The sequence below is a fragment of the Ptychodera flava genome, chromosome 3 (assembly GCF_041260155.1).
Source record: "Ptychodera flava strain L36383 chromosome 3, AS_Pfla_20210202, whole genome shotgun sequence".
NCBI classification, from domain to species: Eukaryota; Metazoa; Hemichordata; class Enteropneusta; family Ptychoderidae; genus Ptychodera; species Ptychodera flava.
This window is the reverse complement of record NC_091930.1, coordinates 43,564,483-43,575,364: the sequence shown is the minus strand read 5'-3', so window position 1 is coordinate 43,575,364 and position 10,882 is coordinate 43,564,483. Positions and strand designations below refer to the sequence as shown.

General features: G+C 38.7%; 1 protein-coding gene across 1 annotated transcript in view; it reads right to left on the bottom strand.

The window, feature by feature from the left end:
- The window catches only part of LOC139129327 (uncharacterized), a 9,439-nt gene extending 380 nt beyond the window's left edge, over positions 1 to 9,059 (bottom strand). Inside the window, exons 1-7 of the mRNA XM_070694961.1 lie at positions 9,036 to 9,059; positions 8,745 to 8,866; positions 5,607 to 5,651; positions 3,467 to 4,679; positions 2,199 to 2,243; positions 944 to 1,009; positions 458 to 541 (exon numbers count right to left, since the gene is read on the bottom strand). Coding sequence (XP_070551062.1) covers positions 458 to 541; positions 944 to 1,009; positions 2,199 to 2,243; positions 3,467 to 4,679; positions 5,607 to 5,624 — 1,426 coding nt within the window. The 5' untranslated portion in view covers positions 5,625 to 5,651; positions 8,745 to 8,866; positions 9,036 to 9,059. The remainder of the gene's footprint in view (positions 1 to 457; positions 542 to 943; positions 1,010 to 2,198; positions 2,244 to 3,466; positions 4,680 to 5,606; positions 5,652 to 8,744; positions 8,867 to 9,035) is intronic.
- Positions 9,060 to 10,882: the final 1,823 nt, after the last annotated feature.

Here is a 10,882-nt window from a genome sequence, read left to right as displayed (position 1 = left end):
AAATGTGTATAGCTCGTCTGGCATTGAATTGATGTCAATTGCCATAGAGTCCCATGCGGCGATATGGTATTGGTCTCATTCAAGTATGAATGAAGTACTTGGGTAACAAGCACTGGTCATGTGGTGCACCTGTTTTCCCGAAATGCGAAGCTAAATATTGAAATAAATTCTGAAGCTCATTCCTCATCAGGAAATCAACACAAAGATCATGAAAGGTATGTCTGTTTCCAACCTCATGAAAATAGGAGAATACAAACTCCATGTATCTTACTTGATCTGCTTGCCACCGATGCAACTTCCCCCTTTTTTTGTTTCATCGTCAGTCGTTGTCTATGCTGGAATTTTTAATTACATTCTGAAGCTCATTCCTCATCAAGAAATCAACACAAAGATCATGAAAGGTATGTCTGTGTACACCCTTATAATGGTAGTAGAGTGCGAAATCAATGTATCTTACTTGGTGTGCTTGCTACCGATACATCTCCCCGCTTTTTAGTTCCATCGATATCGTCAGTCGTGGTCTCCTGTACTGCTACGGCAACTGTGTAGACAGAATTTAACAGAATGGAATTGTACATTGAACTTACAAGAACACAGTATTATTGAATTGAAGAAAATTTCATGGCGATTGCTTATTGCGATGACAGTGAATGAAGCATGTAATGTAGAACATCTGACGCATGAAATGTATCCCTACTCACGGTACGTAGGTTTGTCTAACTTAATCGCTAGTTAGATTATAAAAACATACCATAAGCGAAGTCGTCCGTTCAAATTTGTTCTAAATACATGAAAGCAAATTTCCTGCCCGTAAAATTATTAAAATGGCAATTACCTATGGAAAAGTTTACAATGCAAATTCATTATGTTTTTATTTCATCACTATCAGATTAGAAGTCAAACTCCACCAACAGACATCGATATTATTAAAAATTCAACTCACCTGACTTGCTATCAAATTCCATGTCTTCAAAATCTTTACTCCCGCTGGGCGAGTGTTCATTGCCAACTGTTGTTAAACAAATAATATTTCGTGTTATCGCACTTTATACCTTTCTAGGAGGACACGATAAGTGTTGTATGTGTCATGCTGTTGCTTTTAATCATGTAACTGTTGTTTGAAAATATTGTTAAGATTTATTGCTTAAGCAATGAGGGACTGGAAATAAGCACTACGCCAGGCTTTCTTTATAAATCATGCACGACAAACCCTCCTAGATGATAACAAATAGAAAAGACACCGACATTCAAAAATAGTTTACGGGAAGACCTTTTTATGATGCAATATGTTATCGTAAACGTTTCTCTCCGTTAAATCTCTTCTGATTTGGATCGCTTTCCATCGTCGTACGGAGCGGAAAGTGGTAGTCATTTTGTTCTACTCTGCGAGTTGCCTTGTCAACAGATGTTGCGCGCGCGATATCGTTGTCACTTCACATGCACACAACTCTTCGGAGGCAATCTCCACACAGAGATCGGAGCGCGGTGTGTCAGCGGGTGCGGCTTGGATAATTCTAACAAACCTTGACGGTCCCCGACTCGTTGATCGCTAGGCCCCTCATATCTCTGCTGCAGGCAAACTTTAATATTCCAAACTGGAACTTCTTTCAGTCCTGCGCCGCACCCCACCCCGCCCAACTCGCTCAATAAACGTGGCGGACATCTCAGATTTTGATAGGAGCTATCCAGCTAGAGATAGCACTTTCCGTACACTGGTACAAATAATACTTTGATAAAGGTATTTAATAATATGCTAGTGCTTGTCTAGAAATACAAGAACTTTAAGTGAATAACCATGGAATAATATTACAAGATTCAATATATAATTCACATTTGTAGCTACCAAAGTATACTTTTCCTCAAAGCCGTTCAAGTATTTATGTCGACAACATCTAATCGTTGTCTGAGAGTGGCACCCATCTTGTTTGTTTACTTGGTTTACTATAATATTGGAAATGTTGTTCGGGAACACTCCAAAACCGATGACGTTTATCGTGTATATCTCGACGTTTACCACAAAATATCACGGCTGATATGTCGCCTACATGGGGCGATATGGGCATGAGAATATGATAAACCTTGGAGACAAAATGAAACTCCAGTAAAATTTTAAAAGTAATTCATTGCATTGCTACAACGGGAACAACACTATCACATTTTCAATTTTATCTGAACTGACGATAAATTATTGAACTAACCTTCAGCCTGACTACTGTTTAAATCATCATCTTCGGACGTCGATTCTGAAAAGCCGAATACACCAAAGAATACATTATGCAGATAGGTAACTCGGATCATGAGTTGTCGTAGGGATTACATCTAAAGCACGCCTGGTATCGTAGGATAAGAATAACCAACCTTTTCATCTGTCTTGTGTTGTGTTCGCAGTTGATACTCCACACTTCATTTGGCAATATCTAGAAGTTACTACACCAGCGAAATTTCTTGGTCTTATGTTTTGCCAGAGTATTGCCAGAAGGAGTTAATAAATTCAACACAGTGAAGGTGTGATATCGAAATTTCAACCTTTTAAATGTTTAGGTATTTGTTTGTCCTAGCCGTTTTCTGTGAAGATATTTTAGAGCATATAAAATCCATTTTTTTCCCGCAAAACGTAAGTATCCTCATGTCACGTTCAACTTCAGCCCATAGGCCGTCTCTGCAACTTTTGCTAGATGTGATAACATAAGAGAAATTGGTCCGCTTTCACACGATATTTGAATGTAATCCTCCAAGTCAATTGTCCACATCGTTCTAGTACAATGGGTGCAGGGCCGTTCTTAACCGTTAACACAAGAGTTTGGGTGTGCTCTTAAAAATTTGATTTTTCTCTGAAGTCATCTCTCCAGCAAGATATGCAGTACATTAGCCAATGGCCGACCTTAGTGCTCACAATTTTAGCCAGAGACGCCTCAGCTCAGAGGCAACCTCCTCCGAAGTGTGAACGTGTATGATTAGCCCAGCAGAAATACCTCAGCCATGCCGATCTAATATGCAAACAGCAAATGGTGAGCTCCCTTTCTATGAACACATGGTAAGGTCATGGCTGCCCAACAACATACGATTTCTTGCATTTGTACTGCCATGCAGCTGTTATTCGATTATTATAAATAATGACCAGTCTTTCGTATTTCATATTTATCTTAGAGTGTATTATTGCCGTAAGAAATGTTTTGTGGTTATGATAATTGTTGGCACTTTAAAAATCTCTCGATTTAGATTTATCTTGTTTTTACGGACAATGTTGTTTTCATTTGGCTGCCCATGTTCGACTGTACGATGGTGAAAAATATCAATTTTTGTCACGTGAAGACATGGATGTGTCTATTTAGGTAACTGAATGTCTATATGTTTTTATTCTGTTTCTATGCGCACATACGTCTATGTGTATGTGTTATAATATTGTTAGTCGCCATGCTTAAATCATCATTTTTTGCAACGTATTTAAGGAAGGCTTATTAATTACCTTGTTTTGGTCGACCGACACGGGTAATACGAAGAAGCTGCTTTTTCAAATCTTCGCGAAGTTCGACACAAGTGTCAAAGGTAAGACTTTCCTTGATCTTTTTAGCGGTTGAAACGGCGTGATGATAGGAATCAATTTTTTCCTCCAACTTTATGCTAAGCATGTTCTTATCATTCATATCTACTAATAAATTATGTCGATATGATTCAAGATATTTCTTAATCATATATTCGAAGTCATCACTGTCCGGTAGCAAAAGTGGAACTCCAAGTGATAGCGCTGACGAGATCGACGGATCGGAAATGTGAGCATTTGGGTTTGCAAGTACCAAATGGCAGCCGAGTAGCGCGTCCTCAAGTTGACGTTGAGTTTCGCAGTGTTTAGAAACAAGTCTGATTTCGGAATGCGAAAGTTCTATCTTTATGTTTCCTTCTGATTCGCTGACATCACCGATAACTTTCAACTTGATCTTTAATTTGCCCTTGCGGGCATTTGCGATATATCCCAATATCTCAACTAATGGTTTGAGATTTTGCAAGTTTGTTGGTTGTAGAAGCGAAACTACTTCAAATGTTGAGTCGATTTCTAGTTCTTCGTAAGCTTTGGAGACATTGCCGAGGTTTGGTTGAACATAGTGGTGTCGGTTAGATTGAGATCCTCGATGTTTAGGTTGGAAGTACTCGTGGGCGCTTTTACCCACAGATAGTACGTGTGCGTGCGACCCTGTATGCAACTCCGAAAGTTCGTCAGTTCTCGTTGATAGTTCCTTCTTATCGCACGAGATAATTTCAGGGTTGATCGAATCTGGATCCCACACGTTAATGAGATACAGCTCTGCATCATGAAAGATATCTCGCTTAAGCTTTCGAGCTTCCGCAGCTGTTGTTAATGAGTAACCAAACACGAATTTGACGTCTCTTGAGAGTTTCCGCAGATTTGGATAAAAGTGATCGTGCAAGTAAAGGTAAACGGTGCCCGGAATTGAATGATTAGGTAGTAACTGTTTTAATTTCCGCTCTTCTGGTACTGGGTATTTAAATAGAACTTTGAATCGTTCAGCTTCTTCCTCTTCCCTCTCGCCACATTGTACCACCGTGGAATAGATGTTATCGATCTCAATGTCACTGAGGACGCTGGCAATCATGCGATTGATTGACGGAATTCCATCACTACATGCCGAACCCCATCCTTCGTTTACGATTAATGCTGAAACCTATAAGAGTGATAATTTAAATCGAATTACAAAAGAGATTTTATGTGATTTGTAATTAAAAAACAGGTGACCGAAAACCTTTAAGAGATACAAAGTACACAGTAGATCAAGAAAAAGAGTAATAGATAAATACAAGGATAGGTAAACAGGCAGCCAAACAAACGGACAGATAGACAAAGAAACAGACAGATAGACAGACAGACAGACAGACAGACAGACAGACAGACAGATAGATAGATAGATAGATAGATAGATAGATAGATAGATAGATAGATAGATAGATAGATAGATAGATAGATAGATAGGTAGATAGATAGATAGATAGATAGATAGATAGATAGATAGATAGATAGATAGATAGATAGATAGATAGATAGATAGATCGATCGATCGATCGATCGATAGATCGATAGATGGACGGACGGACTGTAATTCAGACAGACAGACAGACAGACGGACAGACAGACAGAAGACAGACAGACGGATGCATTGATGGATTGACGGACAGACGGATGGATTGATGGATGGACGGGTGGGTGGGTTTGTGGATGTGTGGGTAGATGGATGAGTGGGTAGTTAGTTGAGTGGATGAATGGGTCAGTGCATGGATAGGTAGGCAGGCAGGTAGGTAGGTAGGTAGGTAGGTAGGTAGGTAGGTAAGTAGGTAGGTAGGTAGGTAGGTAGCAGGCAGGCAGGCAGGCAGATAGGTGTGTAGGTAGGCAAGTAGGCATTAGGTAGGTATGTAGGTAGATACGTAAGTAGCTAGGTATGTAGGTAGATACGTAAGTAGGTAGGTATGTAGGAAGGTAGGTAGTTAGGTAGTTATGTACTAGGTAGGTTATAAAATAGGTCGGCAGGTTAGCAAGTAGGTAGGTGGTTAGAGGTATAGAAAGTTTAGAAATTTTAAATATTCACAAACGGTATTACCTTGTTCGGACGTTGCATCTTTATAGATTTGAAATATTCTTGTTCCTGGGTTAAAAGAGAGGGAATAAGAGATGAAATGAACAACCAATGAAAAGAAATAAACAAAGTATTTTTATATTTCTAGCGTTTTAATTGAAGCATTCTTCCTAAGTTGCAAGAAAAGTAAAACTTACATGGTCAAAGTTTAAATCCAATGTCACCAGGCGCAAAGGCAAAACCGCGTCTATGCCTGTTAATCCAAAGGTCTTATTCACAAGACCAAATGTATAATGGTGGCAATATTAAGAAACGTTACATAAGTCTAACTTTCATTGCGAGTAAAACACGATGTACGCATAACATGTACATTCTTAATAACAGACTATACATTAAAGGACACAATTTTCAGAAGAAGTTTACGATCTAAAATCCAAGATCATTAATATGCAATGGTGCATCGGCTAGATAGCCTTTGTTTAAAGGTATACAGTCACCTGTAATCTAAATATACCCATATATGGTCAAAGAGGCGTTCCTTGGTATTCAAATTTCCATTTGAGGGCGCTGTTTTTAAAAGCGGCCACCCGCTTAAAATCTGTTATTGGTTAGATTTTCTCTTTCCATGGTAATTGTGGCAAAATTGGAACAGGTGACAGTATACCTTAATATCTATCGGCTAAAAACTCAAAGCTTCTAATAAAATTTCAGAGTCAGTTTCTTAATGCCCCTAATGCCGACCCGAGAACAAATTTATACTTCAACCTCCGATCAAGCTATTTCGACAAGGTCTGAACCCGTCATAGGAGTAGGAAAAATCAATTGAAAACAAATCGAAATAAATCCAGCATCTCTAAAATGGGAAATTCTAGAAATAGTTGCAATAAACAATTTAGGTAGATTTTTAGGTTTTGTGACTGTGAGAAACATGTTATAGTTGGTACAAATGTCGCTGTTTAGTTTAGCAGGTCTATTTTAATGGCGAATGAATAAATATGACAGGCGCTCGAATGTCCAAGCCTTTGAATGTGTCTATTTAAAATGCTTTTCAGTTAAATGCCTCACAGTATTGTATGAAGAGACACGGTGTGACACATGTACATTCAATATCAAACGGTCGTCTAACTTTAAAATATATTTTCTACTGTGTAATCTTTCCCTGCTTGGTTTGTTTTCACAGGTTGCCAATCTAATCAGCATGTAATAGCCAATACGCCCGGACTTAGTGCAACCTATATTTTCTACTTCAATTTACAATTAAAGAACAGACACCTGGTCAAAGAATAGCCCTGAATTGTTCAACCTCTAACTTAGTCGTTGCTGAAGGCCGAACCAAAAACTGAACGGCAAAGTTTTGGAAGGTCTAGGAGTAATAGGGTCACCCTAACGTATCGTCAAAGATAGCAATTTAACTCAGAACTAGTGACATAACACGATGTGCCCCTACTAACAAACATAAATTTAATGTATATCGCTACCATTAGCCAAAGATTATTGTCCGCCTCGTCATTGAGCTACAATGCTGACCTGATAGATATCTAATTGTCCCATGAATCATTCGGCTGTGTCAAGTTAATAAACCGCTAATTTGCATATTAAATGAAGTTTTGTAATTTGTGATCTAACTCTGAGAGAACTGTGCGAAAGTTGATGAAACCTGCTACATATAATGATATAACAGATATCTGATAGTTCTGTGAAGCTATTACTTTTAATTAACCTCATGTAAAACACGTGAGCACATTCAGTTCACATCTTGTTTTGATTTGTCCGTGTGTCTTAATGTCTATGGACATGTCAAGCTCTGTACCAGTGACCTGGTATGATAAACTAGATTTGCACGCCCTTAGCGGCCAATCATATAATTTCTTTGTCTGTTCAACCGTCAGTGCCATTTCTGCCGTATGTGTCAAGTGTGGCTGTACACATGCTGTAAAAACTATTTAGTGCATGCGCAACATTTACAATCGTCAAATGTTAATGTGATAGAAGGCGTATTCAACAATTAAATGTCATGAAAGTAACTTCTACATTTTTGACTACATCTAGTTTACCTTTTAACAAGCTCCAATGTAATAAAATTTCAACAAATTATATGTCAGCCGTTGAGAAACGTCACTCTTCGTCATAGTTACACATTCAAACAAAGCAACAGCCACATGAATTTGAGACATGTAGTTCCCGGTACATGTACTTCAAAAGGTGTTATTTTTCTCCGGATATAACAGTCCGTATCCTACAGTGAAATTGAACACACCTTCATAAAAAAAGGCTTTGGGTACAGCTCCTAAAACGTATCAGTAACTTCAAAGATATTTCCTCAGTAAGAGTGAAATGATTTCACCCCCCTGAAAAATACACAATCCCTACAACCCTACAGTTGCTGACACCTACTGTTGAAAAACTGACGTCCTTTGCAGAGTCATATCCTTATTAAATAAATTGGACTGTGCCTAAACGTACAACTCTGCCATTACTATCAACCGTATTCTTCATAATGAGACACTTTTCATAACAAATCTCCTGGGAATTTGCAAGAAACTTGATTGGTGCCTCAATTTTTTTTTTGTGAGACCTGATTGATTTTCCGGCCAGACATATTTTCCAGCTGAGTCAGAAATAAGGCCACGTCATAATAGAACAATGCTTTGCCGGAACAACAAAGATTGACGGAAAACAAAAACGCATCTTCATGAATAGTCATTCAAGGGTATGCTCCCTGGTATGACAGGATAAGATTGCCTGGAATAACCCTGAGCAGTTTCAGACTCGTGTCAAGTTTACATTGTCAACATTGGACAAGTCAACATTGGAACTTTATATGTTAAAGGAAAGAGAGGCTCACAGAACGTCTGATTGCTTTGTTGCCCCGCCTGAGGTCAAACAATGACTTTTGTCAGCAATATTCGACTGTGCTAGACTCGTATCAAGTAACGGATACCTAGCTGATCGATTTTATTCTGTCAGTCGGTAAAGGTTCAAGGGTATACGGGACAGTGTGGTCTTAGTATATAATCTTTATTCAAGTCACAGCCAATGATATAGTAAAGTCAGCGTCCGTGTTATGTTTACAAGGGTTGCCTGGCAACAAATAACAGCCCTTAAAGCTAAGGTCGATTACAGAGGTGCAGACATGTGAATACATAAATTTAGCATACTTACCGTTGAAGTTGTTGCGAACCAAACAGACACTTGAAGTTCAATTTCAAACTTTGAGACAGCACCAAATGGTCAACCAACTTATTACCTTTCCTCAGCTGATGGTGACCCTCACAATACGCTACCTGTTCACAAAGCGAAAGTGCAAAATTAATATCATTTCGTCCAATATTTAGGCATACAAAGCAAGAATTGAAGAGGCTCGTTTCTTTTGTGATGTGTGTTCATCAAAGACAAGTTCAAATGGGATTTTTTATCCACAAATCATTCATTGAAGTCATACCCACTACTCACTGTGGTGCCGTCTCTGGGCTCCGGTAGAAAAGAAAGACCAGAACGAGACGTTTCATTCTATAATTGTCTGGCGAGTCACATGACGTATCTTTAGCGGTTTAACAAAAGGCCGCACCCGTTCATTGACATAAGTTAGGTAAGTACGTATACACTTTATTGAAAAGTATAGAATTACCTGACACACAGGTCAAATGAAGTTTTGATCTCGATATGTCTAAACAAGTTGCTGACGTACAGTTTATTCTTAAGGGTTGGCATATTGCAACGTTTCGGCAAAAGACAATTGTACGAAGGGAATGGCCGTCGGCCATAAAACTCAAAGAGGCAGAGCTTGTCTTGACTTAAAGCAAAGACGCTATACTTCATACACCCGCTGACAGCATCCCTATGTATGCCGAGGAAAAGTTGGCCATGTATGTAATGCAATTGCAAGCATTTATTATGTTAATATTGAAACCAAATGTGGTGTCAAACTTTCGTAATTCTCCCCAGTACAAACACCTTAGAGCTTATATAGCTTCTGCAATTTATTACAATGATTGTGCAATGTTTAACTCTTTTCAACAGTGTGAACAGAGTTTCAAGGTTAGTCAAGCATGGTCTTTTCACAACAATAGAACAATGCCCTCCCACAGCATAAACTGGTTGACAGCATATAAGGTTATGGGGTTACCCATTCCTTTGTGTAGCTACTGCCCCTGTTCACAACAAACAATAGAAGGACGCAACAGAACACATTGAAAATCATTTTACAGTAGTGAGTTAAGGTCAAACATACATTAGAATGTAGAGTAAATAATTGAAAAGTAGATCAAGCTCCCAGCATGCCTAAAAGTATATATCAATAACATTTGAGAGAGAGAGAGAGAGAGAGAGAGAGAGAGAGAGAGAGAGAGAGAGAGAGAGAGAGAGAGAGAGAGAGAGAGAGAGAGAGAGAGGAGAGAGAGAGAGAGAGAGAGAGAAGGAGAGAGACAGCGATAGACAGACAGACAGACAGACAGACAGACAGACAGACAGACAGACAGACAGACAGACAGACAGACAGGCAATCACATGTTGGGGGAGAGAGAGAGAGAGAGAGAGAGAGAGAGAGAGAGAGAGAGAGAGAGAGAGAGAGAGAGAGAGAGATATGTATTTGTTGTTCCAAAAGATAGTAGATTTCCAATTGTCACATTTTTAACCGTTTGAATTTCCGTCTGTATCACGCATAAAGCATTTCATTACGGTGACTTAAAAATGTGGAGAAGCAAAACAATAGTACATTCTTTATTCATGATTTCTCTTTTCATCTCGCTGGTCAGATACCTCTTGAGCTGGTTCTATTGTTAACGTCGTAACCATACTTTCTCTTTCAATGGAACAGAAATGTCTCCGTATGCTATTAAAATCCTTGATAAATACTTGGCCTTTCATATAGAGTAACTTATTCTGTCGCCTGCTTTGTCATATCCGTCAGACCAATCTGATTGTCTCTCTCTAAAAAACACAGATAAAATATCTAACAAAGACATTTAAAACCCCAGCTCTGAACTCTAAGCATAACCGTTATACTACAAATATCCACCTACTATATTCCTAAGTATGCTGAGAGAAAAGTTGGTCATTTAATTGATGTTATTGCAAGACATATCTATCATAATATGTTAATTTTAAAACAAAATGTTGTGTAATGCTTTGCTCTTCCCTCTTCCGATGATTCCCGATGTCTAACACTGCCCCATAGTAATCAACTTAACTGATTGCCAGCAGATATAACTTCCTTTGGCCGGAGTAACCGTCTGCCTTGCGTTGAGCGATTGTACTGTTTAACAGAAGTTAAATTTATTAAAAATTACCATAGGCGTACA